Genomic DNA, 27,505 nt, shown 5'->3' with positions numbered 1-27,505 from the left:
GATTATAAAGACCTCATTGTTTGTGAAGTCAAGTGACCAACAAAGCTCATAAGCCCCTTCTTGGTCAGCAGGATGGTCATTCCACTGTTGTCGGATAGGCTGCATGCCTTTACTATAATTTCAATGATTTCCATTTCTACATTAATTTTCACAATGGGGAAAAAACGTAACCTCTTTCTTCAGTTTACTGACTATAGCCTATAGAGCAGGGTTCTTCAATTCCGGTCCTGGAGGGCCGAAACACTTCTGTTTTTTATTTCTACCTGGTAGTTAATTGCACTCACCTGGTGTCCCAGGTCTGAATTAGCCCCTGATTATAAGGAGAGGATGAAAAACAGAGGTGTTTCGGCCCTCCAGGGCCGGAATTGAAGAACCCTGCTATAGAGCCTAGCTAGCCCTAGAGACTACATACCTTTCACTAGACCTACAGTATATAGTAGCCCAACCTTGCAAGTTTACACAAACATATTGGACTTTGAATGTCAAAATGTCTAAATTCTTACCCAATTTGTAGACAAAAGAGACCCTTGTATTTACTTATATGATGTATTGTCTACTAAATTAATACTACTGTAAACCGTGCAACTGACATGGGAATCTTTGTTATTTTGAGCTGTACTTCTACATTTTAGTCTCAGGGCGGCGCTGTCAAGCCTTCTAAGGGCTTCGACTAGATGGGATACTGTGTCAGAATGGCACATAATATATTTTTCGTAGCCGGTTAGAATTTACGCAACAGGTTAGGATAATTAGGTTAAGGTTAGGAAACATGTTTAGAGTTAGCTAAAATGCTAAACTGCACACAAAAAAAACAACTTTAGATGTAAATTTGACATAACCTCATCTAAAACACAAATGGTTCTATCTATGCGCAAATCATTGACCCTGTGCCAGTGTTGCCAACTTAGCGACTTTGTCTGGTGTTATTGGAGACTCTGACGTGAAAGCACGTTTCGTTCTTACTCTTCTCAACGAGCAGCGGGTGCTGACGTCCCACCCCTGTCCCGAAACACTCACAGCCCAGTCCTCCCGTAGCAGTCCCTCCCATCTGCAGTCAGAGCAGGAGATGTTTACCACTCCTTGTCCAGACTGAAAATGAATCGCGCATGCGGGAAGCCGGCGCTGGCTGATCCCGCCCTGGCTTACATTCAGGGCGGGATGTAAATGTAGGGTGTTTTTTACTCCCTTTTTGTCTCTCCCACGACGTTATTCCTCTCTCCTACAGCGTCAGTCACAATTACATGCACATGGCCAATTATGCAAATTAGGTGATGACGTCACTTGGCGACTTCTAGCGACTTTTAGGACAGCCAATAGCTACTTTCCTTACTGAGGAGTTGGCAACACTGCTGTAATCGTGCCCCTGTCATTTGAAAGATGGTGGAAGGTAGTTCTACAACTGTCATGTCGGGCGGTAGAAAGCCCCGTTCTGTGGCAAACCCTCTGGAATCCGCGATCACCACACCCAGTGAACGAATCTTGAGAGAATGCCACAATTTATATATCGACAGCGAAAACGGTAAATAGCAAACTATTGCTGCACACAGCCTACATGATCAATATAACAGCCGTGCATATTCGTCATGTCTGCTCTGCAACAAAGTAGCATTTCATTTTAAAGTTTCTGCTTGTGTTACACATGCTCGAATATTCTACTCTGATCAAAATGTATGCACTCACTAACTGTAAGTCGCTCTGGATAAGAGCGTCTACTAAATGACTAAAAATGTAAATCATCAAGCGTTGTCTGTCACGCTCCAGTAATGTCACTCACCCCAAACAAACACTGAAATGAATCCCAGGGGTAGGGTATTTTACAGTGGTAAAAGCCTTTAACCAAGTGTTTGGGTGTGTTTTTGTCATTAAGGAAAATGCACAATATTGGTCATATGTAATCTTTGCCATATTTTAAATAGAAATATAGCCTACAGTTTGTTGGCCAGATCATGCTTTCAGGGGCTAGGGGCCTACTGTATGTTAATGGCCTATTCCCTAAACTAGATAACATCATCATACGTTCAAATACAACTGAGGCTATGGTAGTTCAAAGTAGGCTGTAGGGTCTACAAGGACTCATCACAGACTTGAAGCCAATATGGCCCCTTTTTTGATTTATGGTCATTTCCATTCGAAAGGACCCATGAGCACCACCAATATGTGAAGTTTATAGGAGTGTATCAAATTGGGTTTCAAATTAAAGCTAAGAGTCTATATTTTTGGGAAATGAAGGCATAGATACGTTTTTCAACCATTTTTTAATCTTAAAAATGTGGCATAAGTAAAGGCTGTGATTTCTGGATAAACAGATGAAATGGGGTCTTAGAAAACATCTACCACAAAAAGTCTTAAACATATCAGAAATACATCAAAACACAATAATGTTGACCTAAAGACCCCTGCCAACTAATATCAACACTTATATTTAGTTTTGGAGAAATTGTTTACCTTTTGTAAATTTTAAGAAATATTTCCTTGTAATTCCGTAACCACAAACCCACATATCGTTAAGATATTTTATAATTTCTCTCCCTCATGAGGAGGGAGGATAATGAAAGTTCGGCTACCTGCCGGGCTGCAGGTAGCTTAGTGGTTAAGAGCGTTGTACCAGTAACCGAAAGGTTGCTGGTTCTAATCCCCAAGCCGACTAGGTGAAAAATCTGTCGATGTGCCCTTGAGCAAGGCACTTAACCCTAATTGCTCCTGTAAGTCGCTCTGGATAAGAGCGTCTGCTAAATGACTAAAATGTAAATGTAAAATGTAACAAGTAATTGTAGACCTAGTGATATCAATTTTGTTTATGAATTATTAAGTGATTAAAATTCGTAATTATTTTACCAAATTGGTAACGGAATTACCAAAAAATCTGTAATGGAATTACTGCAACTGAATTGGCTACAATGGGAAATCAGAATTAGGTCATTCCACCCTGGCCTTGATGTTAACGTCCACAGACCGACTGGACTGAACCAAATCTGAAACTATCATAGACCTATGTGAAACATGAGGAGAATGACATTCATATCTATAATTATGCATTTCTGTGTAGTACAGATCAGGGACCCATGATGTAATTCTGTTACCTTAATTCCATTACCGGGTGTAAATCCACTTCACTTACTGTAGTTCAAAACCATAAGAGATTTCTTCAAACTCAAGGTGCCATGTCATACTGACACCCCATTCTTTCTGCAGGTACCTTTGAATCTTAATTCGAGAGCAGATATTTAAGAGTTATTAGAAAACATGGTTGCATAAAAACCTGAGGGAGATTTTACCGTAATTCCGTTACCAAAGTTTGCATCTGCACAGTTCTTCCACTAAATTAGTTTTTGTAAAATGTTCAGTGGAAATTGTTAAAAGTAGTCCTTGTACATAGAGTTGTATGGTTTGTTAAACTTTGAAGTCAATGGTTTTTGTTTGGCATACATTAAAAAAAAACTGAGTCAAAACATAATTCTGTTATAGTGGAATTGCCTTGGTTTCCAGGCTGTATCTGCAAGTCAGGTATCCTAAAGCAGGTGTCGAATAAAGACTGCCATTATAACAGATTACTTTGTTATTTGTAGTTCATTGGATCACTTTGAGTGAAAACAAATGTTGCTTAAATCCCTCTGATGCCACTCTCATGTAGTGGAGTCCTGTCTGCCGGCTCTCTATGTATAGTGTCTTAATCAGATATGTCAGAGGCAGACGGAAACACTTATCTGTTAAGACAGGTAGTATGGCGTACTGGATGACCCTAACTCCGATATAGTAAAGTATCATATTTATTTATTAGTTATTCACTGTGTATTTATTCCTTGTGTTACTATTTTTATTCTTTATCTTATCTTTAACTCTGCATTGTTGGAAAAGGACCCGTAAATAAGCATTTCACTGTTAGTCACACCTGTTGTCTACGAAGCATGTGACAAATAAAATGTGATTACATTTGATATTACGGCTTGCCTGACCCATTCTGTAACAGTAGTGTCCAAAAGAAAGGAAAGCCGCCTGATCTGTGTATGTTTGTGTGTGTTCAGGGCTGGTGAAGATAGCAAGCCACCTGGGTCTCCAGCTCCTTCCTCCACGGAAGAAGATCATTGTGATGATAATGGGGAACCACTCTGCTGGAAAAAGCTCATTTATTAATTGGTAATATAGCTCCCCAATATAACTGCTAAGGACCAGCACAGGCTAGGCCACAATCAAGAGCCGTGTAAGGAAGGAAGGAGAGAGGGAGGGAGGGGGAGGGAGAGGGAGAGGGAGAGAGAGAGAGAGGCAAATATGTTTGTTAAAATGAGGCTGACGAATGTCCACATAGGGATTGGAGGTGCTACAAGATACAGTATTAGCCTAGACATTGTGGTCTAACAATCAGGTGATTATCCTAGACATTTCCTAATGGAAAGAAAGGTATCAAGCAATTTAGTGAGGATATGAATTACCTAAGAATGTAGATGTATGAGTCTGTTGAATAAAAAGGACATGTAAAGATTCTGTTTTTGTTTCACAACATTTTCATTATTATCACTGTATCCTAAAGGATATCATGAATCTCATAGTCACCTATACATTTGAAATCAATAATAATTAGTAAGTTTGATTCTGGGATTTTCCCAGTGATGGAATTTGTCAATGTGCAGTACATTTCACACAATTGTTGACCCAATTTCACTTGCTGCCATTTCAGGTATGTGGAAGAACATATACAGAAAACAGGTGTTGCCATCGAAACGCAGGGATTTACATTTATCACAAGTGGTCGGAAAAGAGAATCACTGACGGTAGGTTTATAGCACCACGCCATCACTGCTATGAATGTCTCTCAAAGCACTTTTAACCATGTTATGAAAAACGTACTTCGTGTTCAGCCAGTGGTGATTGAATAGCATAAAAATAAACCTTGTGGTATACTAATAATTGCTTACCAATGGTTTACTGTTGCAGGCTCTATGAATCTCATTCATTATAGCCATAGCTATGATCACTGCAGCCTGTTAGTCACCACTGGTACATACAGTGGGGAAAAAAAGTATTTAGTCAGCCACCAATTGTGCAAGTTCTCCAACTTAAAAAGATGAGAGAGGCCTGTAATTTCCATCATAGGTACATGTCAACTATGACAGACAAAATGAGAAAAAAAAATCCAGAAAATCACATTGTAGGATTTTTAATGAATTTATTTGCAAATTATGGTGGAAAATAAGTATTTGGTCAATAACAAAAGTTTCACAATACTTTGTTATATACCCTTTGTTGGCAATGACACAGGTCAAATGTTTTCTGTAAGTCTTCACAAGGTTATTTCACACACTGTTGCTGGTATTTTGGCCCATTCCTCCATGCAGATCTCCTCTAGAGCAGTGATGTTTTGGGGCTGTCGCTGGGCAACACAGACTTTCAACTCCCTCCAAAGATTTTCTATGGGGTTGAGATCTGGAGACTGGCTAGGCCACTCCAGGACCATGAAAGGCTTCTTACGAAGCCACTCCTTCGTTGCCCGGGCGGTGTGTTTGGGATCATTGTCATGCTGAAAGACCCAGCCACGTTTCATCTTCAATGCCCTTGCTGATGGAAGGAGGTTTTCACTCAAAATCTCACGATACATGGCCCCATTCATTCTTTCCTTTACACGGATCAGTCGTCCTGGTCCCTTTGCAGAAAAACAGCCCCAAAGCATGATGTTTCCACCCCCATGCTTCACAGTAGGTATGGTGTTCTTTGGATGCAACTCAGCATTCTTTGTCCTCCAAACACGACCGAGTTGAGTTTTTACCAAAAAAGTTCTATTTTGGTTTCATCTGACCATATGACATTCTCCCAATCCTCTTCTGGATCATCCAAATGCACTCTAGCAAACTTCAGACGGGCCTGGACATGTACTGGCTGAAGCAGGGGGACACGTCTGGCACTGCAGGATTTGAGTCCCTGGCGGTGTAGTGTGTTACTAATGGTAGGATTTGTTACTTTGGTCCCAGCTCTCTGCAGGTCATTCACTAGGTCCCCCCGTGTGGTTCTGGGATTTTTGCTCACAGTTCTTGTGATCATTTTGACCCCACGGGGTGAGGTCTTGCGTGGAGCCCCAGATCGAGGGAGATTATCAGTGGTCTTGTATGTCTTCCATTTCCTAATAATTGCTCCCACAGTTGATTTCTTCAAACCAAGCTGCTTACCTATTGCAGATTCAGTCTTCCCAGCCTGGTGCAGGTCTACAATTTTGTTTCTGGTGTCCTTTGACAGCTCTTTGGTCTTGGCCATAGTGGAGTTTGGAGTGTGACTGTTTGAGGTTGTGGACAGGTGTCTTTTATACTGATAACAAGTTCAAACAGGTGCCATTAATACAGGTAACGAGTGGAGGACAGAGGAGCCTCTTAAAGAATAAGTTACATGTCTGTGAGAGCCAGAAATCTTGCTTGTTTGTAGGTGACCAAATACTTATTTTCCACCATAATTTGCAAATAAATTCATTAAAAATCCTACAATGTGATTTTCTGGATTTTTTTCTTCTCAATTTGTCTGTCATAGTTGACGTGTACCTATGATGAAAATTACAGGCCTCTCATCTTTTTAAGTGGGAGAACTTGCACAATTGGTGGCTGACTAAATACTTTTTTCCCCCACTGTATTCAGGAAATCTTCTTCACAGCGTTGGTGCTGTCATGTTAAATGTACACTTTCAAATCATTTCCACTCATTTGGGATTTAGGCATATAGCTGGATCTACACGTCGATGTACAGTGCCCTCTGTAATTATTGTGACAGTGATACATGTTTGGTTGTTTTGGCTCTGTACTGCAGCACTTTCGATTATAAATGATATAATGACTATGAGGTTAAAGTGCAGACAGTCAGCTTTAATGTGGTCCTCTGTAGCTCAGCTGGTAGAGCACGGCGCTTGTAACGCCAAGGTAGTGGGTTCGATCCCCGGGACCACCCATACACAAAAAATGTATGCACGCATGACTGTAAGTGGCTTTGGATAAAAGCGTCTGCTAAATGGCATATTATTATATTATTATTATTATTATTATTATTATTAATTAGAGGGTATTTTCATCCATACCGGGTGAACTGTTTAGGAATTTAGGAAAACACTTTTTGTACATAGGCCCCCCGTTTTAGGGGACCAAAGGTATTAGGGCAAATTAACTTAAACACTACAGTGAGGGGAAAAAGTATTTGATCCCCTGCTGATTTTGTACGTGTGCCCACTGACAAAGAAATGATCAGTCTATAAATACTTATTTACCTCATTAAAATGCAAATCAATTTATAAATTTTTGACATGCGTTTTTCTGGATGTTTTTGTTGTTATTCTGTCTCTCATTGTTCAAATAAACCTACCATTAAAATTATAGACTGATCATTTCTTTGTCAGTGGGCAAACGTACAAAATCAGCAGGGGATCAAATACTTTTTCCCTCACTGTATATGTATTAAAGTAGTCAAAAGTGTATTATTTGGTCCCAAATTCCTAGCACGCAATGATTACACCAAGCTTTTGACTACAAACTTGTTGGATGCATTTGCTGTTTGTTTTGGTTGTGTTTCAGACTATTTTGTGGCCAATAGAAATGAATGGTAAATAATGTATTGTGATATTTGGAGTCACTTTTATTGTAAATTAGAATAGAATATGTTTCTTAACACTTCTACATTAATGTGGATGCTACCATGATTACAGATAGTCCTGAATGAATTGTGAATAATGACAAGTCAAAGTTAGACACATAAATATCATACACCCAAGACATGCTAACCACTCACCATTACATTAATAATATAATATAATATGCCATTTAGCAGACACTTTTATCCAAAGCGACTTACAGTCATGCGTGCATACATTTTTGTGTATGGGTGGTCCTGGGGGTCGAACCCACTACCTTGGCGTTATAAGCGCCGTGCTCTACCAGCTCTACCAAAGGGAGGTTAGCCTTTTTGGGGGGTATGATATTTGTGTGTCTATCTTTCTCACTCATCATTATTCACGATTCATTCAGGAATATCTGTAATCATGGTAGCATCCACATGAATGTAGAAGTGTTTAGAAATATATTCTTATTTACAATAAAAGTGACTCTAAAATGACAGTACATTATTTACCATTTGTATTTATTTACTTTTGTATTTGTATTTATTAGGGAATCACATTAGCTGTTGCCAAGGCAGCAGCTCCTTTTCCTGGGGTCCAAACACATTAAGGCACATTCCATATAAAATAGACTTTAGACTACTTTAATACACATATAAGTGAATTTGTCCCAATACTTTTGATCCCCTAAAATGGGGGACTATGTACAAAAAGTGCTGTAATTTCTAAACCGTTCACCCGATATGGATGAAAATACCCTTAAATGAAAGCTGATAGTCTGCCCTATGTATAATTTCAAATCCAAAGTGCTGGAGTACAGAGCAAAAAGACGAAAAGATGCTTCACTGTCCCAATAATTACGGAGGGCACTGTATTCACGTATGAATGTAAGTCGCTTTGGATAAAAGCTTCTGCTAAATGACATATTATTATATATATTGTATATTACATTGGGACATGGTTGTATCTTGACATATTACTCTACTTTTGAGGCCTGAAAAAATCGGACAAAATTTAATTTTATGACTTGAACAATGTCAGTGCAGTGAAATGGCGCTCGTATGAGTTAGATTAGTTTCAAAAACCAAGCATGCAGGTGCCACGTAACACACAGATAATGTTGCACGCATTAAATCTAGTTTTGACATTATTTTAACTCCATATAGTTGTACAATGCGATGAGATGCCACTTTTCTTGCTGGCTTAAGCGATGCATGTATGCCTGGGTAAACCTAACGGTACTGACAGTGGTGATGGCTCACTCTGCATGCTGCTCCATCCTCAGCTGATGGCTCACTCTGCATGCTGCTCCATCCTCAGCTGATGGCTCACTCTGCATGCTGCTCCATCCTCAGCTGAGGCTCACCCCATCTCACTGATGGCTCACTCTGCATGCTGCTCCATCCTCATCTGATGGCTCACTCTGCATGCTGCTCCATCCTCAGCTGATGGCTCACTCCTCCATCCTCAGCTGATGGCTCACTCTGCATGCTGCTCCATCCTCATCTGATGGCTCACTCTGCATGCTGCTCCATCCTCAGCTGATGGCTCACTCTGCATGCTGCTCCATCCTCATCTGATGGCTCACTCTGCATGCTGCTCCATCCTCAGCTGATGGCTCACTCTGCATGCTGCTCCATCCTCAGAGGGGCTGGGCTGCACAGAGAGGGAGAGCAGGGAGAGAGAGCGGAGAGAGAGAGAGCGGAGAGAGAGAGGCGTATCTGCAGTATTTTCGGGCTAGGCAACAAGCTTCTCTCTTTCTCCCTCCCCTGGTGAAAGAGATGAAGATGAATAATATAATTCTAGTGAAGGACTGGAAGGATTATCTGCTATATACAGGAAGGGCTTAAAGCCATGCGCGAGCTGCAGCAAAGCCCCTGGCATTGAGACCAAGAATATCGCCTCGCCTGGCTACTCAAGGAGGAAGACATCTTTTTGACCGGCTGGGCTCCCAATAAGTCCACACGTAGCTAGACATTTTCTGTCTGTTCCGACCACCTCTCTCACCATCTTTTATCTTCCACAGGGAAATGCCACGCTCCATCTCTACCCCCATTTCCGACCACTCCTGGAGTTTAAAGGTAGGGTTTCCCCTGTCATCGGAAATACTTTCCAGTGTACGAGTCTGTTTGTGGCACCATTAATGTTTTTCTCTTGCGCAAGTAATTACAGAGTAAAATTGATTGCCGTCTAACTTCCACAGCTTTATATTGGGCCTATTTCACTGTTTTATGCTGTATTCCTATTTTGAACCACCCATTGTCATTTTCACAGTGGCAGGAAAGTCTGCCCACCTGTAACTTAATGACACATTTGTGTGTTCCTGTCCATTATTCTTATGGGAAGCACATTTTGTTGCACCTCAGAACCACCTAAAAGTGAGATTTTGCACCTGTTTGTAAATACAGACCATTTCACAGGAAACTGTTTTAATTCCCTGTAATTAATGCACACTTTACACTGCTGCAAAGGCGTAAAGGAACAGTGCAGTTAAAATATGATTTTCCTGTGATATAAAAAAAAATATATATATATATATATTTATTATTATAATTTTTTTCCACACTGAGGTTGGAATAATACTATGAAATTGTGAAAATTATGATAATGCACTTTTAGTGTAAGCGCTGTTTGAAAAGACATGTCAGCTTCCTTTTCACTCTGTCAGGCGGTATATGTTTTTAATAGACCAATAACAAACAACAGCTAGTTTTCAGGTTACACATCCCTCCCATTAGGCTCCTCCAATTAGGCCCCTCTCTCACTCAGACCACTCCCAGACAGTCCTAGCTAAATTCTTGCTTGAGAAATTGCATTTAGCAAAGAAGCTATTTTTGTTTCTTTTTGACCATTTTAATTGAAAAAAATGGCTACATTGGACCTTTTTAAAGTTGTAAATCTGACCCAAGTGACTTTGTCCACGGTATCAGAACATTGCATCAAATCTACTTGGAATGCATTGATTTCTTATTGAAGTATTGGTTCAAACATGACCAGTGTAACCTACTGCTGCTTGGTTCCCTCCATAGGGTGTGTCTGTCTGATAGGCGCTAGAGCTTATAGGTCGTTCGTCTTGATGACTAACGCTCAATTCTGAGTCATCAAGTCTGGTTGCGTCTCAGATGTCTAAATAGTGCACACTACGATGAGAGCCCTGTTCCCTATATGGTAAACGATTTGACCAGAGCCGTTTGGGCTCTGGTCAGAAGTAGTGCACTTTATAGGGAATAAATAGGGTGCCATTTGGTATGCACTATATAGGGAATAGGGTGCCATTTGGTATGCACTATATAGGGAATAGGGTGCCATTTGGTACGCACTATATAGGGAATAGGGTGCCATTTGGTACGCACTATATAGGGAATAGGGTGCCATTTGGTACGCACTAAAATAGGGAATAGGGTGCCATTTGGTACGCACTAAAATAGGGAATAGGGTGCCATTTGGTATGCACTATATAGGGAATAGGGTGCCATTTGGTATGCGCACTCTGAATATATCAGGGTTGTTTACCACTTCATCTGTGCTGCAGACTCTGTGTGGTTGCTTTTCACTGTCATTTATATCTTGGAAGATGGAGGTGAAACTGGGATTACATAGGACCATCAGACAATAGAGTAGCTGCAGTAGGTTGGATCTCCAATGTGGTGGCTACTAGGTAGCTGCTAATAATAATGTAGATACGGTCTTGGAGGGTGTGCCCAAGGTGTCTCAGCCCAGGGGAGGGCTGTGCAGTGCGGCTCAGTGTGTCTCCACATTGACAGTGAGATGTGTACAGAGAGAGAGCGAGATAGAGAGGGTTCACAGAGTGCAGAGTGCACACTACTGTACGGAGCTGTAAGTCACACGCCCCATCGACGGCAATGCGGTGGAGTCAGGAGGAGGAGCAGCTGAGAAATGTCACGGCCATTAGAGATGGAGCAGCCAAGGCACCAGCAGCAGCCAATGCCACTGACTGAGGAGCCACAGGCCGCCCGCCGGTGCTGAAGAATCATCATGGTTCTGTCCTGGATACAGCTAGCTATTTATCTTCACATCACCACCGACGCCAACGCCGCTCTCCAAAGACATGTTGAGATGTTATTAGGCGGCGGAGGATGACTCATCGAAACGCTGTTTGATATCTGTCTTCCGTGAGATTATTGCCATTTGTTTGCTGGTTTATACTTGTCTTTCAAGACTAGTTTCTCTATTTGCTTGACACTCTTGTCAGAACAAGTGTGTACTCCTGAGGAACAGGTGTTTAATCAAGTAATACGTTTAGTATCATTTCCATAGTGTTGGAACAGCAGTCTTTAATCAATCTCTTGTTAAGAGGTTACGTTCAGATCTCAAATTTGATGTACAGCATCAAAATGTCATGTCAAGTTATCCGTTTTGACAGCCGTCAGTTTGGTCCAACTCTGGTTAGGTATACTATACTACAGTACTTGAGTTTGCCTGGATTGGGTTTAACACAGTTGGGCCATATGTATCAAACAAGGATCAGCGCCCCCTGTCCCTATAATCTTATTCATTGTGACCTAAAAGGCAAAACTGATCCTAAATCGGCACTCCTACTTCGAGACGCTTGATATAAACGCCCCCTGCCCTGTGCTGCCCCTCAGGGTCACATTTTCTTGCAGTGAAGCAGCATTTTTTGCAGCCTTTGACCTTATCCTGGTGCACTGGATATGCTGGATATCTATCCCTCTCTGTCTGAGGTGGCAAGCTCAGCGCTAACAGGGCCAGAATAGAATATCACTCTCTTTACCTTTTCACCTTTCAAGAAGCTTATTGGGGCCTCTTGCAATTAAGGAATCTATTCCATACTGGGGCAGCATGTCTGTATCTAATCTATCTGATTGGCTATTTTTAGGTGTTCTTCTTCTTGCATACTGACAACGGTAGTAGCACAAGTTGTCTCCTGTCTGTTAACCCCTATAGGAGCGGACACAGGAGTCTGTGCTGCACGCTTAATGTCTTATAACTGGACCCAACTGGAGCGCAGTAATGGGCGCTGGACCTCATTAACTGTGTTTGACATGCCCCTCTGTTTTGCCGTGAAAGGGACCTTGTCCTTGAGTCTTGGTTGTGTTGTGATTGGAGACAGGGCTGTGTGGGTGGAAATCTATGGAGACATCTCATCTTGTCTCGAGCCGCTGGGGAGATTGACGCATTAGGGGAGCGAGCACCGAGCAGCCATGTTGATGTAGGAGAATGTTGGGAATGTGCACCAACAGCAAGAGCAGCACAAGGCTGTGATTTATACTGGCTGGTAACACCTGCCTCTCGCAATGAAAAAGCCCCAGTGTCATCCCAAGTGGGGGAGGAAGGTGGGTATGTGTCTCAACAGTCATCCTGTTCTGATTCTGAGGGAAGGGGTTGGGGGAGGGTCAGTCATAGCTACAGTACATGGTGTATGTGTCATGTCACTGTGCGTTGCTTCACAGTCGTTCTTCACTGGCTAGCTTTATGTCTCACTCCCTTCTGTAAAGCTGCCAGTTGAAGAGCTGTTGTGGGTAACACTTACTACAGGCCTCTCTGCAGATGGGGATTGTAAGGCATAATTCAGACCTTACGAGTCAAATTGAGGGTTGATCTCTGAGGGCATGTTTTGTTTTTGCCTGAGGAGAGGGTTTTTAGTGAAGTAGCCTACTGCACTGTAAAACAATGTGTACTACTAGCTCTGGATCCAATAAAAAGGTTATTGAAATGGTTAACAAATGGTTAATCCTAATTGTTACTGCAGGTGTATCCAAAACCGTTTAGTAATTTTTTTTTAGAATAGACAGTTCTTGCAGACTAGCACCGCGGGCAGCATCCTCAGCTTTCCAAGTATTGATCGCACTGCAGCTTTATGGGCAACAAATAAAACAGACTGGTGCTGACAGCCTTCAGCGGGACTCCACTTCTTATTGATCACCCACAAGTTCTCCAGAAAGGGCCACACTTTAGTCCAGCTTCCTTTACTGTGTGGACAGTTGTGTTACAGACTGAATTTAAAATGGATTATATTGAGATTTTTTGTCACTGGTCTACACACAATACCCCATAATGTCAAAGTGGAATTATGTTTTTAAACATTTTTACAAATTAATTACAAATGAAAAGTTTAATCTTGAGTCAATAAGTATTCAACCCCTTTGTTATTGGCAAGCCTAAATAAGTTAGGAGTAAAAATGTGCTTAACAAGTCACATAATAAGTTGCATGAACTCACTCTGTGTGCAATAATAATGTTTAACATGATTTTTGAATGACTACCTCATCTCTGTACCCCACATGTATAATTATCTATAAGGTCCCTTAGTCAAGCAGTGAATTTCAAACACAGAGTCAACCACAAAGACCAGGGAAGTTTTCCAAGGTCTCGTAAAGAAGGGCAACCATTGGTAGATGGGTCAGAAATAAAAAGCAGACATTGAATATCCATTTGAGCATGGTATAGTTATTAATTACAATTTGGATGGTGTATCAATAAATCCAGTCACTACAAAGATACAGGCGTTCTTCCTAACTCAGTTGCCGGAGAGGATGGAAACCGCTCAGGGATTTCACCAGGAGGCCAATGGTGACTTTAAAACAGTTACAGAGTTTAATGGCTGTGATAGGAGAAAACTGAGGATGGATCAACAACATTTGTAGTTACTCCACAATACTAACCTAATTGACAGAGTGAAAAGAAGGAAGCCTGTACAGAATAATAAATATTCCAAAACATGCATCACGGCAAAGCAATTAACTTTTTGTCTTGAATACAAAGTGTTATGTTTGGGGCAAATACAACACATTACTGAGTACCACTCTCTATTTTCAAGCGTAGTGGTGGCTGCATCATGTTATGGGTATGCTTGTAATCGTTAAGGACTGGGGAGTTCAGGATTAAAAAGAAATAGAATGGAAATAAGCTCAGGCAAAATCCTAGAGGAAAACCTGAACCAGTTTGCTTTCCACCAGACACTGGGAGATGAATTCACCTCTCAACAGGACAATAACCTGAAACATAAGGCCAAATATACACTGGAGTTGCTTACCAAGAAGACAGTGAATGTTCCTGAGTGTCCGAGTGACATTTTTGACTTAAATCTACTTGAAAATCTATGGCAAGACCTGAAAATGGTTGTCTAGCAATGATCAACAACCAATTTGACAGAGCTTGAAGAATTTGTTAAAGATTAATGGACAAATGTTGCACAATCCAGGTGTGGAAAGCTCTTAGACTTACCCAGAAAGACTCACAGCTGTAATCGCTGCCAAAGGTGCTTCCACAAAGTATTGACTCAGGGAATACTTATGTAAATGAGATATTTATGTATTTCATTTTCAATACATTTGCAAACATAAAAAAAAAAAAAACTTGTTTTCAGTTTGTCATTATGGGGTATTGTGTGTAGATGGGTGAGACATTTTTAATATTTAATCCATTTTGAATTCAGGCTGTAACGCAACAAAATGTGGAATAAGTCAAGGGGTATGAATACTTTCTGAAGGCACTGTATGCACACAGCCAGTCCCAATTCACTCCTTACCTCTTCCTCTTGGCCCCTTCAATGTTTGCAGATCTGTAAGGTGGAAGCAATATGGTGGAAGCTCCACCACTACACTGCTTACACCTATCCAGACCTTACAGATCTGATAAAGGTAAAGGGTTAGGGCATAGGGGGAGGGATAAGGAGCAAATTGGGGCCGGCTGACTTTGTTGTGTTGTAGGTGTTACGGACTATCTGTCGGCTGAGATCTCCACCTCCAAGCAGAAGAAGTTTAGCCTGGTGACGTTCGTGGACACACCGGGCCTGGTGGATGGGGACATGGTCTATCCCTTTGATGTCAACCGCGCTATCACGTCGTTTGGTATGACTCATTCCCTTCGCTGGTGTGGCTTGACATACAGTATACGCACACATGCACACACACACACCCTGATCCCGTCACATAGGCAGGACTGCATCACCTTGTGTAATCATTATGGTATGTTGGTGGGTGGGGGAGGATGGGATATCACAAAGAGGATATATTTTGTATCACTCTGATGCCTAGTCACTTTACTCTGCCTTCATGTACATATCTACCTCAAATACCTCCTACCTCTGCACATTGATCTGGTACTGGTACTCTGTATAGAGCTCCATTTTTGTATTTTATTTTATTCCTCTTGTGTTGCTATTGTTGGGAAGGGCTCGTAAGCAAGCATTTTAAGGTAAAGTCTACACCCAGTTGTATTCGGCGCATGTGACAATTTTATTTTTAAATAAAAACATTCTACATGGGGGTGCCTCTTTCCAGGGGAGCAGGCGGACCTGGTCTTTGTGTTCTTTGACCCCATGGGCCAGGCGCTGTGCAAGCGCACGCTCAACATTGTGGAGAAGCTGAGCGAAAAGGTTGCGGACAAGCTGCGCTTCTACCTCAGCAAGGCAGATGAAGCCGGGAGGGAGACGGACAGACAGGTCAGTTACTCTTCGACGATGCACTGTCCATTTAACCTCCATCTAGATCCCTCTGCTGTCCATGCAGTGACTGGATCAATGTCTGTAGTGAAAAATGCGTGTTGGTTTATGCTAGTTGGTTCAGAATGGATTAGATTTTGAAGCACATTATGGCAGTTGCTGTGTTGTATAACAATTTTATTACATGTACTTTTATTATCACATCATAATTAAGCAATAAAGCCAGAGGAGTGTGGTATATGGCCGATATACCACGGCTAAGGGCTGTGGTATACGTGGTGTGCCTGGACAACGCGGAGTGCCTGCACATAGCCCTTAGCCGTAGTATATTGGCCATATATCTCAACCCCCTGAGGAACAGTAAAAATACATGTTTTGTATACCCGATCTGATACAGTGCATTCAGATAGTATTCACACCCCTTCCCTTTTGTTACGTTACAGCATTATTCTAGAATGTATTAAATCAAAATGTTTCCTCATCAATCTACACACAATACCCCATAATGACAAAGCCAAAACAGGTTTGTAGAAATGTTTGCAAATGTATTAAAAATAAAAAACAGATTCGGACCCTTTGCTATGAGACTCGAAATTGAGCTCAGGTGCATCCTGTTTCCATTGATCATCCTTGAGATGTTTCTACAACTTGATTGGAGTTCACCTGTGGTAAATTCAATTGTTTGGACATTATTTGCAAAGGCACACACCTGTCTATATAAGTTCCCACAGTTGACAGTGCATGTCAAAGCAAAAACCAAGCCATGAGGTCGAAGGAACTGTCCGTAGAGGTCCGAGACAGGATTATGTCGAGACACAGATCTGGGGAAGGGTACCGAACATTTCTGCAGCATTGAAGGTCCCCAAGAACACAGTGGCCTCCATCATTCTTAAATGGAAGAAGTTTGGAACTACCAAGACTCTTCCTAGAGCTGGCCGCCCGGCCAAACTGAGCAATCGGGGGAGAAGGGCCTTGGTCAGGGAGGTGACCAAGAGCACGATGGTCACTCTGACAAAGTTCCTCTGTGGAGATGGGAAAACCTTCCAGAAGGACAACGATCTCTGCAGCACTCCACCAATCAGGCCTTTATGGTAGAGTGGCCAGACGGAAGCAACTCCTCAGTAAAAGGCACATGATAGCCCGTTTGGAGTTGCCAAAAGGCACCTGAAGGACTCTGAGAAACAAGATTTTCTGGTCTGATGTAACCAAGATTGAACTCTTTGGCCTGAATGCCAAGCGTCACGTCTGGAGGAAACCTAGCACCATCCCTACGGTGAAGCATGGTGGTGGCAGCATCATGCTGTGGAGATGTTTTTCAGCGGCAGGGACTGGGAGACTAGTCAGGATCGAGGGAAAGATGAACGGAGCAAAGTACAGAGAGATCCTTGATGAAAACCTGCTCCAGAGCGCTCAGGACCTCAGACTGGGGCGAAGGTTCACCTTCCAACAGGACAACGACCCTAAGCACACAGCCAAGACAATGCAGGAATGGCTTCGGGACAAGTCTCTGAATGTCGAGTGGCCCAGCCAGAGCTCGGACTTGAACCGGATCGAACATCTCTGGAGAGACCTGAAAATAGCTGTGCAGCGAAGCTCCCCATCCAACCTGACAGAGCTTGAGAGGATCTGCAGAGAAGAATTGGAGAAACTCCCCAAATACAGGTGTGCCAAGCTTGTAGCGTCATACCCAAGAAGACTCGAGGCTGTAATCGCTGCCTAAGGTGCTTCAACAAAGTGCTGAATAAAGGGTCTGAATACTTATGTAAGTGGGATATTTCAGTTTTTGCTTTGTCATTATGGGGTATTGTATGTAGATTGATGAGGGAAAAAAACAATTTGAATACATTTTAGAATTAGGCTGTAGCATTACAAAATGTGGAAAGAGTCAAGGGGTCTGAATACTTTCCGAATGCACTGTATACCACGGCTGTCAGCCAAGCAGCATTCAGGGCTCAAATCAACCAGCTTATAATATGTATTATAGCACATGTTATTTCCCCAAGCTTAGAATATTGCATACATGGAATACCTAGAATACCTTTCCTGTTTAATTTGTTGTTTTCCCATGAACAGCGTGTCATGATGCAGATAGTTCAGGAACTGTGTCGCCGACCAGGGCTGAACAAGTGTGGCTTTGAGATGCCCACCATATACATCCCCAACCCCCAGAAGGTAAGACATCATGGACTTAGGCTAGACAAGTCTATCCAGAGACCTCGTCCAATATAGAAGACCCTAGTCCAGATAATCAGGGCTGGCAACATTCTAAAAATCTCTGCACAAAGTCACAAATATAGGTTGAAAAGCATTCTCAAAGCATTTCCTGATAATTCAATGTGTATGTACAATGAGAACAAAATGTCTTGGGGTTTTTTCACAGGATATTTAGGCCCACCCACCGTACCGCCCTCTGTCCCTGTTTGGCTTGCCTCACAGTTAATGTGACAGTCATTCAAGTAGTATTTTTATACATCTCTACTGAACTTATAATTAATAGGGTATTTAGGATAGATATGAGGCTTTTATGTGCAAAATAATTATATTTTGAAACCATGTGAACAGTGGACGAATGAGAATAAAACAAATTGCTTTAGTAAAATATTAAACCCATGACACTGTCCTCTGGAGGGAGGCTATGGAGTTGTTTCAGAACATTTCCGTCAAGTGTAGCCTACTCCCTGTAATCGATCTTCAGCTGTTGAACATCGTTGGGTTAGGTCTGGATTTTAGGCACTCCCAATCAGGAGATCTGATGGCTGTGGATCGCTGAGAACAGGATGAATCACTTGTATTATGACAGCTGGGAGAGTTATATGCCGTCTCAGGGGGACTAGGTGTTGTAAACCACCGGGCCTGATCAGCCACCTTTAGCAGCCTCAGGCCTGAGTGATCGCTCCCTCATCCGGTGATCAATGGTTGTGAGGCTGTGCGATGGATGGTTGGTGGATTTATACATTCGTCCTGCACCAATTAATTTCCGCTGAGAGAGGGAGGCCCCACTATACCAGAAAGTACACAAGGCGTGCCGGAGTCAGTGGTCTAAGCTCCTTTTAAAACGTTTTTTTTACTCAGGCCTGAGGCTGCTAAAGGTAGCTGATCAGGCCCGGGGGTTTACAACCCCTAGTCCCCCCCCTGGCTGCTTTTCCTTCACTCTGCGGTCCAACTCATCCCAAACCATCTCAATTGGGTTGAAGTCGGGTGATTATGGAGGCCAGGTCATCTGATGCAGCACTCCATGGCACTCCTTCTTGGTTAAATAACCCATACACAGCCTGGAGGTGTGTTGGGTCATTGTCCTGTTGAAAAACAAATGATAGTCCCACTAAGCGCAAACTAGATGGGATGGCGTATCGCTGCAGAATGCTGTGGTAGCCATGCTGGTTAAGTGTGCCTTGAATCTAAATAAATCACTGACAGTTTCACCAGCAAAGCACCTCCACACCTCCTCCTCCATGCTTCACGGTGGGACCCACACATGTGGAGATCATCCGTTCACCTACTCTGCGTCTCATCACAAAGACACGGCAGTTGGAACCAAAAATCTCACATTTGGTCGTGTTTCTTGGCACAAGCAGGTCTCTTCTTCTTATTGGTGTACTTTAGTAGTGGTTTCTTTGCAGCAATTCGACCATGAAGGCCTGATTCACACAGTCTCCTCTGAACAGTTGATGTTGAGATGTGTCTGTTACTTGAACTCTGTGAAGCATTTATTTGGCCTGCAATTTATGAGGCTGGTAACTCTAATTAACTTGTCCTCTGCAGCAGAGGTAACTCTGGGTCTTCCTTTCCTGTGGTGGTCCTCATGAGAGCCAGTTTCATCATAGCGCTTGATGGTTTTTGCAACTGCACTTGAAGAAACGTTCAAAGTTCTTGAAAATTTCCGTTTTGACTGTCCATCATGTCTTAAAGTAATGATGGGCTGTTGTTTCGCTTTGCTTATTTGAGCTGTTCTTGCCATAATATGGACTTGGTATTTTACCAAATAGGGCTATCTTCTGTATACCACCCCTACCTTGTCGCAACACAACTGATTGGTTGAAACGCATTAAGAAGGAAAGAAATTCCACAAATTTACTTTTAACAAGGCACACCTGTTAATTGAAATGCATTCCAGGTGACTACCTCAATGAAGTTGGTTAAAAGAATGCCAAGAGTGTGCAAAGCTGTCATCAAGGCAAAGGGTGGCTACTTTGAAGAATCTCAAATATAAAATATATTTTGATTTGTTTAACACTTTTTGGTTTACTACATGATTCCATATGTGTTATTTCATAGTTTTGATGTCTTCACTATTATTCTACAATATAGAAAATAGTAAAAATAAAGAAAAACACTTGAATGAGTAGGTGTGTCCAAACTTATGACTGGTACTGTATGTGTATATAAACTCAGCAAAAAAAGAAATGTCCTCACTGTCAACTGCGTTTATTTTCAGCAAACTTAACATGTGTAAACATTTGTATGAACATAACAAGATTCAACAACTGAGACATAAACTGAACAAGTTCCACAGACATGTGACTAACAGAAATTGAATAATGTGTGCCTGAAGAAATGGGGGGTCAAAAGTAACAGTCAGTATCTGGAGTGGCCACCAGCTGCATTAAGGACTGCAATGCAGCTCCTCCTCATGGACTGCACCAGATTTGCCAGTTCTTGCTGTGAGATGTTACCCCACTCTTCCACCAAGGCACCTGCAAGTTCCCAGACATTTCTGGGGGGAATGGCCCTAGCCCTCACCCTCCGACCCAACAGGTCCCAGACGTGCTCAATGGGATTGAGATCCGGGCTCTTCGCTGGCCATGGCAGAACACTGACATTCCTGTCTTGCAGGAAATCACGCACAGAACGAGCAGTATGGCTGGTGGCATTGTCATGCTGGAGGGTCATGTCAGGATGAGCCTGCAGGAAGGGTACCACATGAGGAAGGAGGATGTCTTCCCTGTAACGCACAGCGTTGAGATTGCCTGCAATGACAACAAGCTCAGTCCGATGATGCTGTGACACACCGCCCCAGACCGTGACGGACCCTCCGCTTCAGAGTACAGGCCTTGATGTAACGCTCATTCCTTCGACGATCAACGCAAATCCGTCCATCACCCCTGGTGAGACAAAATCGTCAGTGAAGAGCACTTTTTGCCAGTCCTGTCTGGTCCAGCGATGGTGGGTTTTGTGCCCATAGGCGACGTGGTTGCCGGTGATGTCTGGTGAGGACCTGCCTTACAACAGGCCTACAAGCCTTCAGTCCAGCCTCTCTCAGCCTATTGCGGACAGTCTGAGCACTGATGGAGGGATTGTGTGTTCCTGGTGTAACTCGGGCAGTTGTTGTTGCCATCCTGTACCTGTCCCGCAGGTGTGATGTTCGGATGTACCGATCCTGTGCAGTTGTTGTTACACGTGGTCTGCCACTGCGAGGACAGTCAGCTGTCCGTCCTGTCTCCCTGTAGCGCTGTCTTAGTCGTCTCACAGTACGGACATTGCAATTTATTGCCCTGGCCACATCTGCAGTCCTCATGCCTCCTTGCAGCATGCCTAAGGCACGTTCACGCAGATGAGCAGGGACCCTGGGCATCTTTCTTTTGGTGTTTTTCAGAGTCAGTAGAAAGGCCTCTTTAGTGTCTAAGTTTTCATAACTGTGACCTTAATTGCCTACCGTCTGTAAGCTGTTAGTGTCTTAACGACCGTTCCACAGGTGCATGTTCATTAATTGTGTATGGTTCATTGAACAAGCATGGGAAACAGTGTTTAAACCCCTTATAATGAAGATATTTTGATTTTTACAAATTATCTTTGAAAGACAGGGTCCTGAAAAAGGGACGTTTCTTTTTTTGCTGAGTGTTTATATATACACTGCTCAAAAAAATAAAGGGAACAATTAAACAACACAATGTAACTCCAAGTCAATCACACTTCTGTGAAATCAAACTGTCCACTTAGGAAGCAACACTGATTGACAATAAATTTCACATGCTGTTGTGCAAATGGAATAGACAACAGGTGGAAATTATAGGCAATTTGCAAGACACCCCCAATAAAGGACTGGTTTTGCAGGTGGTGACCACAGACCACTTCTCAGTTCCTATGCTTCCTGGCTGATGTTTTGGTCACTTTTGAATGCTGGCGGTGCTTTCACTCTAGTGTTAGCATGAGATGGAGTCTACAACCCACACAAGTGGCTCAGGTAGTGCAGCTCATCCAGGATGGCACATCAATGCGAGCTGTGGCAAGGTTTGCTGTGTCTGTCAGCGTAGTGTCCAGAGCATGGAGGCGCTACCAGGAGACAGGCCAGTACATCAGGAGACGTGGAGGAGGCCGTAGGAGGGCAACAACCCAGCAGCAGGACTGCTACCTCCACCTTTGTGCAAGGAGGAGCAGGAAGAGCACTGCCAGAGCCCTGCAAAATGACCTCCAGCAGGCCACAAATGTGCATGTGTCTGCTCAAACGGTCAGAAACAGTCTCCATGAGGGTGGTATGAGGGCCCGACGTCCACAGGTGGGGGTTGTGCTTACAGCCCAACACCGTGCAGGACGTTTGGCATTTGCCAGAGAACACCAAGATTGGCAAATTCGCCACTGGCGCCCTGTGCTCTTCACAGATGAAAGCAGGTTCACACTCAGCACGTGACAGACGTGACAGAGTCTGGAGACGCCGTGGAGAACGTTCTGCTGCCTGCAACATCCACCAGCATGACCGGTTTGGCGGTGGGTTAGTCATGGTGTGGGGTGGCATTTCTTTGGGGGGCCGCACAGCCCTCCATGTGCTCGCCAGAGGTAGCCTGACTGCCACTAGGTACCGAGATGAGATCCTCAGACCCCTTGTGAGACCATATGCTGGTGCGGTTGGCCCTGGGTTCCTCCTAATGCAAGACAATGCTAGACCTCATGTGGCTGGAGTGTGTCAGCAGTTCCTGCAAGAGGAAGGCATTGATGCTATGGACTGGCCCGCCCGTTCCCCAGACCTGAATCCAATTGAGCACATCTGGGACATCATGTCTCGCTCCATCCACCAACGCCACGTTGCACCACAGACTGTCCAGGAGTTGGCGGATGCTTTAGTCCAGGTCTGGGAGGAGATCCCTCAGGAGACCATCCGCCACCTCATCAGGAGCATGCCCAGGTGTTGTAGGGAGGTCATACAGGCACGTGGAGGCCACACACACTACTGAGCCTCATTTTGACTTGTTTTAAGGACATTACATCAAAGTTGGATCAGCCTGTAGTGTGGTTTTCCACTTTAATTTTGAGGGTGACTCCAAATCCAGACCTCCATGGGTTGATAAATTTGATTTCCATTGATAATCTTTGTGTGATTTTGTTGTCAGCACATTCAACTATGTAAAGAAAAAAGTATTTAATAAGATTATTTCATTCATTCAGATCTAGGATGTGTTATTTTAGTGTTCCCTTTATTTTTTTGAGCAGTGTGTGTGTGTGTGGATATATATATATATATATATATATATATATATATATATATATATATATATATATATATATATATAGTTGAAGTCGGAAGTTTACATACAGTTAGGCTGGAGTCATTAAAACCACTCCACAAATTTCCTGTTAACAAACTATAGTTTTGGATAGTTGGTTAGGACATCTACTTTGTGGATGACACAAGTAATTTTTCCAACAATTGTTTACAGACAGATTATTTCACTTATAATTCACTGTATCACAATTCCAGTGGGTCAGAAGTTTACATACACTAAGTTGACTGTGCCTTTAAACTGAAAATGATGTCATGGCTTTAGAAGCTTCTGATAGGCTAATTGACATAATTTGAGTCAATTGGAGGTGTACCTGTGGATGTATTTCAAGGCCTACCTTCAAACTCAGTGCCTCTTTGCTTGACATCATGGGAAAATTAAAATAAATCAGCCAAGACCTCAGAAAATAAATTGTAGACCTCCACAAGTCTGGTTCATTCTCGGGAGCAATTTCCAAACGCCTGAATGTACCACGTTCATCTGTACAAACAATAGTACGCAAGTATAAACACCATGGGACCACGCAGCCGTCATACCGCTCAGGAAGGAGACGCGTTCTGTCTCCTAGAGATGAACGTACTTTGGTGCGAAAAGTGCAAATCAATCCCAGAACAACAGCAAAGGACTTTGTGAAGATGCTGGAGGAAACAGGTACAAAAGTATCTATATCCACAGTAAAACAAGTCCTATATCGACATAACCTGAAAGGCTGCTCAGCAAGGAAGAAGCCACTGCTCCAAAACCACCATAAAAAAGCCAGATTACGGTTTGCAACTGCACATTGGGACAAAGATCGTACTTTTTGGAGAAATGTCCTCTGGTCTGATGAAACAAAAATAGAACCGTTTGGCCATAATGACCATCGTTATGTTTGGAGGAAAAAGGGTGTTGCTTGCAAGCCGAAGAACACCATCCCAACCGTGAAGCACTGGGGTGGCAGCATCATGCTGTTGGGGTGCTTTACTGCAGGCGGGACTGGTGCACTTCAAAAAATAGATGGCATCATGAGGAAGGAAAATTATGTGGATATATTGAAGCAACATCTCAAGACATCAGTCAGGAAGTTAAAGCTTGGTCGCAAATGGGTCTTCCAAATGGACAATGACCCCAAGCATACTTCAAAAGTTGTGGCAAAATGGCTTAAGGACAACAAAGTCAAGGTATTGGAGTGGCCATCACAAAGCCCTGACCTCAATCAGAGTCACATTTGTGGGCAGAACTGAAAAGGCGTGTGCGAGCAAGGAGGCCTACAAACCTGACTCAGTTACACCAGCTCTGTCAGGAGGAATGGGCCAAAATTCCCCCAATTTATTGTGGGAAGCTTGTGGAAGGCTACCAGAAACGTTTGTCCCAAGTTAAACAATTTAAAGGCAATGATACCAAATACTAATTGAGTGTATATAAACTTCTGACCCACTGGGAATGTGATGAAATAAATAAAAGCTGAAATAAATCATTCTCTCTACTATTATTCTGACATTTCACATTCTTAAAATAAAGTGGTGATCCTAGCTGACCTAAGACAGGGAATCTTTACTAGGATTAAATGTCAGGAATTGTGAAAAACTGAGTTTAAATGTATTTGGCTAAGGTGTATGTAAACTTCTGACTTCAACTCTAAATACTTTACACCACTGAGACCTAATGTGTCCGAGAGGCCGAGCAGTTGCCATACCAGGCGGTGATGCAACCATTCAGGATGCTCTTGATGGTGCAGCTGTAGAACTTTTTGAGGATCTGGGGACACATGCCAAATCTTTTGTTTCCTGAGGGGCAATAGGCGAGGTCGTGCCCTCTTCACGACTGTCTTGGTGTGTTTGGACCATGATCAAAATGCCTCTATATTACTGCCAAATCACTATTCCAACTAAATCTGGCCAATACACTCAACTTTCATAGAGTGTCATAACCACTGTCAATTGAAACTCAAAATCCCAAATGCAATAAGTGTACTTTATGGATTATGATGTTGTGTGACCAAGAGGTTTAGCTGCTTATTCCTCTGTCCTGTTGTCCAGCTGAGCCGGTGTGTGAACCAGATCGACGGAGTGTGTCAGACAATAGAGAAGACCATCAACCAGGCCGTCCAGAAGACACTGGACCAGCTGGAGAAGGACTGTGACCTCATCTCCTCCACAATCGACAGCAAATTGGCCCAGGACAGGTAAGAGCAGGAAACGATAGGTAGCCTAGTGGTTTGAGAGGTGGACCAGTAACCAAAAGGTTGGGCCTGAACTGGCCACTGGAGAGTTGCTGGTGTCACGCTACTGTTGTGCCCTTGAGCAAGGCACTGAACCCCAAAAATAGGAGACCAGGCTATTCCTCTCTTATTGCCTTTACATGCCACAAAGCTCCATTAACCCCTTGGCCTCTGTCTGTGTTCCTGCAGGGCGGACTTGAGTTTCAACAGCAGTGTCCGTCTGCACTCCTTCCTGTGTGGGGCGCTGGGCATCCTCTTGCCGTGCCTTTCCATTCTCAGCTTCATCGTCAACACCCTCTCCCCAGAGGAGTTGCAGGAGCTGCTGGGAGAAGGGCTGGCCAAAGCCCTTTGGCTCTCCACGGTAGGTAACCTCTGACTCCTAACCCCTGACTGTAACATTCATACCCTGAATTCCAAATCGCCCCCTAGCCCCTCCTCCCTAGGCACTCCTGTAGATGCATTACGATGCTGTTCTAATGCATTTTAAGACTTGTCATGAGCATGACCAACCCAGACTCGGAATCAGAATAATTTTCCTTTGCCTCAAAATACTGGACAAAATACTGTTCTAAATACTGCTGCTGTTATGCTCGTCTCAACAGGGTGTAGTGGTCTTTCTGTGGGATTGGATACCAGAAGATGGCCAGATATTGTTTGTGATCATATTTGGTGCACTCTGCTACTTTTTCTTATGTCTCGCCAAGTATTTTGCCCGGTAAGCAGAATCCGTGTTTCTCTCTTTTTCTCACGCACAAAAAACACACAGAAATCCATCACTTACGCCGTTTTTTCCCCACTCATGGAATACGTTTCCCACTTTGATTGACAGCCGTTGTCATGTGATTGTGTCCTCAGCCAAGGGAATAGGACTCTGACGAAGAAGGAGAAGAGAACCCTCACAGAGTACAGTGATTACGTCCAGGATGTCGTCAAAGCCAAGAAGGTGAGATTTCATTGCAATAATTCTCATTCTGCAATTCGGTTGAAGAAGCTGTGTATTCAGGTGTATCTATTAGATATATTTCTGAGGCATGAAATGTGCTACGTACATGTCATCTGTATACCATTCTCAACTTATTTCAACAGGGAAAACTATATGAGGAGTATCTCGCGCAGTGTGCGGCTGAATATGACTTCTGATAAGGGGCGGATCCATCGGAAATCTACTTGTCGGACATTCTCATGCATTAATTGTTTTGTAGGATGTCTTCGTAAGTCTTTTCATAATCACACTGGTCAAGGGCTCACATGCCTAGGATTGCACAATTTGGGATGCTTTCTGGTACATTTAGAAAGTTACCGGGAATATTCTATCTCTTTGCAACCCTACACATGCCACTTTTTTCAACAGGCATTTAATGATTCCAGTATCTGGACATTGTTCAGATTCTCATGGATATAAGCCTGGACTCGGTCACTGTCTATTAAGGAATATATGCTGAACAAAAATATAAATGCAACAGGTAAAGTGTTGGTTTCATGAGCTGAAATAAAAGATCCCAGAAATGTTCCATACACACAACACTTATTTCTCTCAAATTTTGTGCACATATTGTTTACATCCCTATTAGTGAGCATTTCTCATTTGCCGAGATAATCCATCCAACTGACAGGTGTGGCATATCAAGAAGCTGATTAAACAGCATGATCATTACACAGGTGCACTTTGTGCTGGGTACAATGAAAGGCCACTCTAAAATGTTCAGTTTTGTCACACAACACAATGCTACAGATGTCTCAAGTTTTGAGGGAGCGTGCAATTGGCATGCTGACTGCAGGAATGTCCACCAGAGCTGTTGCCAGCATTTTGT

General features: G+C 43.0%; 1 protein-coding gene across 2 annotated transcripts; it reads left to right on the top strand.

Moving 5' to 3' along the window:
* The first annotated feature begins 1,348 nt into the window (after positions 1-1,348).
* LOC121550193 lies at positions 1,349-27,202 on the top strand. 2 transcript variants are annotated; one of them, XR_005996931.2, is made up of 12 exons: positions 1,349-1,519; positions 4,023-4,134; positions 4,673-4,766; positions 9,603-9,657; positions 15,268-15,408; positions 15,841-16,001; positions 18,075-18,173; positions 25,513-25,658; positions 25,884-26,059; positions 26,297-26,409; positions 26,550-26,637; positions 26,781-27,202. XR_005996931.2 is itself a non-coding variant. In XM_041862326.2 (12 exons), the coding sequence occupies exons 1-12, from the start codon at positions 1,378-1,380 to the stop codon at positions 26,832-26,834; spliced, it is 1,377 nt and encodes a 458-aa protein (XP_041718260.1). In that variant the 5' UTR covers positions 1,352-1,377; the 3' UTR covers positions 26,835-27,202. The 2 variants fall into 2 exon arrangements, 1 of the variants encoding a protein (XP_041718260.1); XM_041862326.2 differs by having other exon boundaries at positions 1,352-1,519; positions 25,884-26,055.
* Positions 27,203-27,505: the final 303 nt, after the last annotated feature.

The sequence above is a fragment of the Coregonus clupeaformis genome, chromosome 18 (assembly GCF_020615455.1).
Source record: "Coregonus clupeaformis isolate EN_2021a chromosome 18, ASM2061545v1, whole genome shotgun sequence".
Taxonomy (NCBI): domain Eukaryota; kingdom Metazoa; phylum Chordata; class Actinopteri; order Salmoniformes; family Salmonidae; genus Coregonus; species Coregonus clupeaformis.
The sequence above is the reverse complement of the archived record's forward strand: the minus strand, read 5'-3'. Positions and strand labels throughout refer to the sequence as shown.